The 3,675-nt window shown below is 46.2% G+C and overlaps 1 protein-coding gene across 1 annotated transcript; it reads left to right on the plus strand.

The window, feature by feature from the left end:
- The first annotated feature begins 849 nt into the window (after nt 1–849).
- LOC135513542 (neurofilament light polypeptide-like) lies at nt 850–3,675 on the plus strand. Its single transcript, XM_064936422.1, has 4 exons — nt 850–1,945; nt 2,231–2,355; nt 2,546–2,841; nt 2,955–3,675. The coding sequence occupies exons 1-4, from the start codon at nt 878–880 to the stop codon at nt 3,149–3,151; spliced, it is 1,686 nt and encodes a 561-aa protein (XP_064792494.1). The 5' UTR covers nt 850–877; the 3' UTR covers nt 3,152–3,675.

Raw genomic sequence — 3,675 nt, forward strand, 5'->3', positions numbered from 1 at the left:
GGTATGATACAGTATATCTAGTCTAGTCTGAGTAGCAAAATATTCATGTTTTTAGATGATTAAACCATTTGCACACGAATACTATTGCTTTCACAACTTTACATTTTGTTCAAAAGACTTCCCCATCCTGTGACCATCATGTAGAGATTGTTTTGGAGTCTGTGAGAGGTGTTATATCTAGACTAGAGTCTGAGTAGCCAGACAAGTGGGATTTTCCTCTGTGACACCAGTGTAGCAAATTCAGGCGAGCCCAAATAGGTTTGAACCCAGAAACGTGCACCTGTGAGTCCAGTAGCGCTGTCATTATAAAGCCTGCACTAAGGACCACATTTTATGACAAAGGTTTTTAATACTGATACAAATGTTGAGCAAAATATACATTGATACAAGAATGAGGTTTTCTGAAATGCTCTGGACTCTTACCCAGCTATATGGGAGTGGCAAAATGGTGCAGTGCTGAGTCATTGTTGGCAAAAGTACTTGCTCCCTCAATTGCCAGCGCTGTAGTTTCAAGCCTCTGCACTGCAGTCACCTGATGCACTGCTATAGTTTGTTTTTAGGGCTAAAAGTAACATTTCCTACTCATCCTGTTTCAGAAAGACAGACATGCTTCACAGCAAAATGTACGTTTGCCTTCCCTCTCTCTCCACTGGTTATCCCCGCCCCTTACATGTCTCTTCCTCTCACCCTATCTCTCAATCCCTTTCTTAACAGCTCAGACTTGACTGGCTGGCGCTGTCATTAATCCCTGCTGTCAGTGCTTTAAAAGGTTTGCGTCACAGTCATTACAGCCCTATAAAAGCCACAGTGATGCAGATCCCACTGTGCAGTCGACCCAGCAACTCCATCAAACATAGAGCTGCCTGTTTCACGAGTCATGAGTTCCATTGGTTATGACCCTTACTTTCCTTCCTCTTCCCACAAGAGGAGGGTGACGCTGCGCAGTGGAGGGTATGGAGGCAGTGCAGGAGGAATGACATCCAGGTCGGTGTATTCCAGCCTCTCTGCCCCCCTCTCATCCCATGGGTCATCCCGGCTGCATTACCCAACATACAGCCGTAGCTCTTCCATGCTGCTATCTGCCTCTGGCTCTGCTGCCACTGCTGAACTGGACATAAGCCAGGCGGTGCAGGTCAGCACTGAGTTCAAGGCCGTGCGGACACAGGAGAAAGCCCAGCTGCAGGAGCTGAACGACCGCTTTGCCAGTTTTATCGAGCGCGTCCACGAGCTGGAACAGCAGAACAGGCTGCTGGATGCTGAACTGTTGATCCTCAGGCAGAAGCATGGCGAGCCCTCCCACCTCAGGTCCCTGTATGAGCACGAGATCCGCCAGCTCCGTGCTGCTGTGGAGGAGGCCCGCGATGAGAAACAGGCTGCTCAGAACCACAGGGACCAGATGGAGGAGGTGCTGCAGAGTCTCCAGGGCCGTTATGAAGAGGAGGTAGTCAGCAGAGAAGAGGTAGAAGGCCGTCTGATGGATGCAAGGAAGAGGGCGGATGAGGCTGCTTTGGGCCGTGTTGAGCTGGAGAAGAGGACAGAGACACTACTGGATGAGTTGGCCTTCCTGAAACGTCTCCATGAGGGGGAGATAGCGGAGCTGCAGGCCCAGGTGCAGTACAATGCCCAGGTGTCAGTGGAGATGGAAGTGGCCAAGCCAGACCTGTCCTCAGCCCTCCGAGACATCCGTGTCCAGTATGAGAAACTGGCACACCGCAACCTCCAGTCAGCCGAGGAATGGTTCCGCAGCAAGGTCAGTGTGATGACAGAAGGCACCGCCCGCAACACAGACAACGTTCGCAGTGCCAAAGACGAGGCCGGGGAGTACCGGCGCCTGATCAAAACACGGAACCTGGAGATTGAAGCATGCCGTGGGATGAACCAGTCCCTGGAGAATCAGCTTCAAGAGGTGGAGGAGAAACAGAGTGCTGAGATCGCAGCACTACAGGTCAGTGTCAGTGCCAGAGCAGCATGAATGAAAAATGTAACCTGTCTAAATATCTGCATCAGCATAAGTAGTGTAGCAGACTCTGCTGAGCCTAATCCTTCAGACAAATGCGCACAATGAATATTCGACAGAAATGCTGCGTAATGCATCCTTTACATCAACAAAGTAAGTTTTGGCCTATAGAATAAGTTGTTTTGTCATGATGTTTGGAAAAACCTTTACATACATCAGATATATTCCACAATCAACACCTAATTAATCATATTAATGATATCTCCAAAATAGGAATCAATTGGCCAGCTGGAGGACGAGTTGAGGACAACTAAGAATGAAATGGCCAGGTACCTGAAGGACTATCAAGACCTCTTGAATGTTAAGATGGCTCTGGACATCGAGATAGCAGCTTACAGGTCTGTAACTCATAACATTAAACCTGCATGTTGTGTCTACTTCGCAGAGAGGAACTTCCTGCAGAAGTTTATAATTGTACCATTACTATATGATCATAGATTGGATTATATGTGTTTTACAGTACAACAAATTTAACTGAGTGCCAACCAGGGCCATCTCTTGTGATCTATGTATCTATTCTGTTTCCAGGAAGCTGCTTGAAGGGGAGGAGAATCGCTTCAGTGCTGGAGGACCAGGGGAAATGTCCAGTGTCTACTCCCAAAGCCTGAGTGTTGCCCCATCCTACAACCGCCCCATGTTCTTCATGCAGTCCAGCCTGAGCTCTGCTGCCCCCTACCTACGCATGTACAGCTCATCATTCTCCTCTGCGGATGAGATTATAGCTGCCAGTCAAGCACAGCCTGCTGAGTCAAGTCCTCAGGAAGAAGAGGGGGAAGAAGAGGAGAAGGGAGTCGAGGAAGCAGAGGAAGAAGAGCAAAAAGCAGGTCAGTGTTGTCTAGAGTTTGAATTAATGTGATTTCACTTCTTTTTTTAAAGGTTTTGAATTGTAAAGTTCATTGCCTACAACGGTTAACAACAAATCACATTGTCTCTACAGGCGATAATGGAGATATGGAGAAAGAGGAAGCAGGGGAGCCTAAAGAAAATGGAGAAGATGAAAGCCAAGAAGGAGGAGATGGAGTGGAGGATGGAGCCACTGAAACAGAAGGGGATGGTAAGGGAGAAGAGGAAGAAAGCAAACAGGAAGTAGAAGTGGCAGAAGAAAAAGAGAAGCCAAAAGACCAAAATATTTAAATCAAGAATGAATGACACATTGAATGTTCCCTATCGAGGTGCTCTATAAATAGATCAGTTCAGTACAATCAATCAGGAAACCACTGTATATACAGCAGAGGCCTTTATGTTTGAGTTCAAATAAACAGTATGGCTGTACACTGAGTGAAGCAGAGCATGTGAGTGTATGCATGTGTGTGCCTGCAAGGTGCTCTTCAGAACAATAAAAAGCAAATACCTGTATTTGAAATACATCAAAATAAATTCAAAATGATGCTTAATAATTGGGTGCGAGAAACAAGAGAGAGCATGTGTGGAGTTTTGTGCGCAAATACTGTATTGTATTAGCCTGTGAAATATTTGTTTGAAAAACCTATGTGCTTTTCTGTCACCACAATATGCCTATAAGAACACCATTGTGTTCAATACTTGATTTGAAATGCCTTAGACCAAATCTTCTTTGTGGGATCCATGATGTACAGTACTGAACACAAATAAAGACATGAAACATGAATTATGGCACGACTCAATTCACTACACTTATG

Source organism: Oncorhynchus masou, chromosome 25, assembly GCF_036934945.1.
Source record: "Oncorhynchus masou masou isolate Uvic2021 chromosome 25, UVic_Omas_1.1, whole genome shotgun sequence".
Taxonomy (NCBI): domain Eukaryota; kingdom Metazoa; phylum Chordata; class Actinopteri; order Salmoniformes; family Salmonidae; genus Oncorhynchus; species Oncorhynchus masou.

What these genes read in the sequence shown, in the direction of transcription:
- LOC135513542 (XM_064936422.1), top strand. Translation starts at nt 878, where the DNA reads ATGAGTTCCATTGGTTATGACCCTTACTTTCCTTCCTCTTCCCACAAG. An exon ending in CTGAGATCGCAGCACTACAG is followed by an intron (nt 1,946 to 2,230) that starts GTCAGTGTCAGT and finishes TCTCCAAAATAG; the next exon opens with GAATCAATTGGCCAGCTGGA. An exon ending in GGAAGAAGAGCAAAAAGCAG is followed by an intron (nt 2,842 to 2,954) that starts GTCAGTGTTGTC and finishes TTGTCTCTACAG; the next exon opens with GCGATAATGGAGATATGGAG.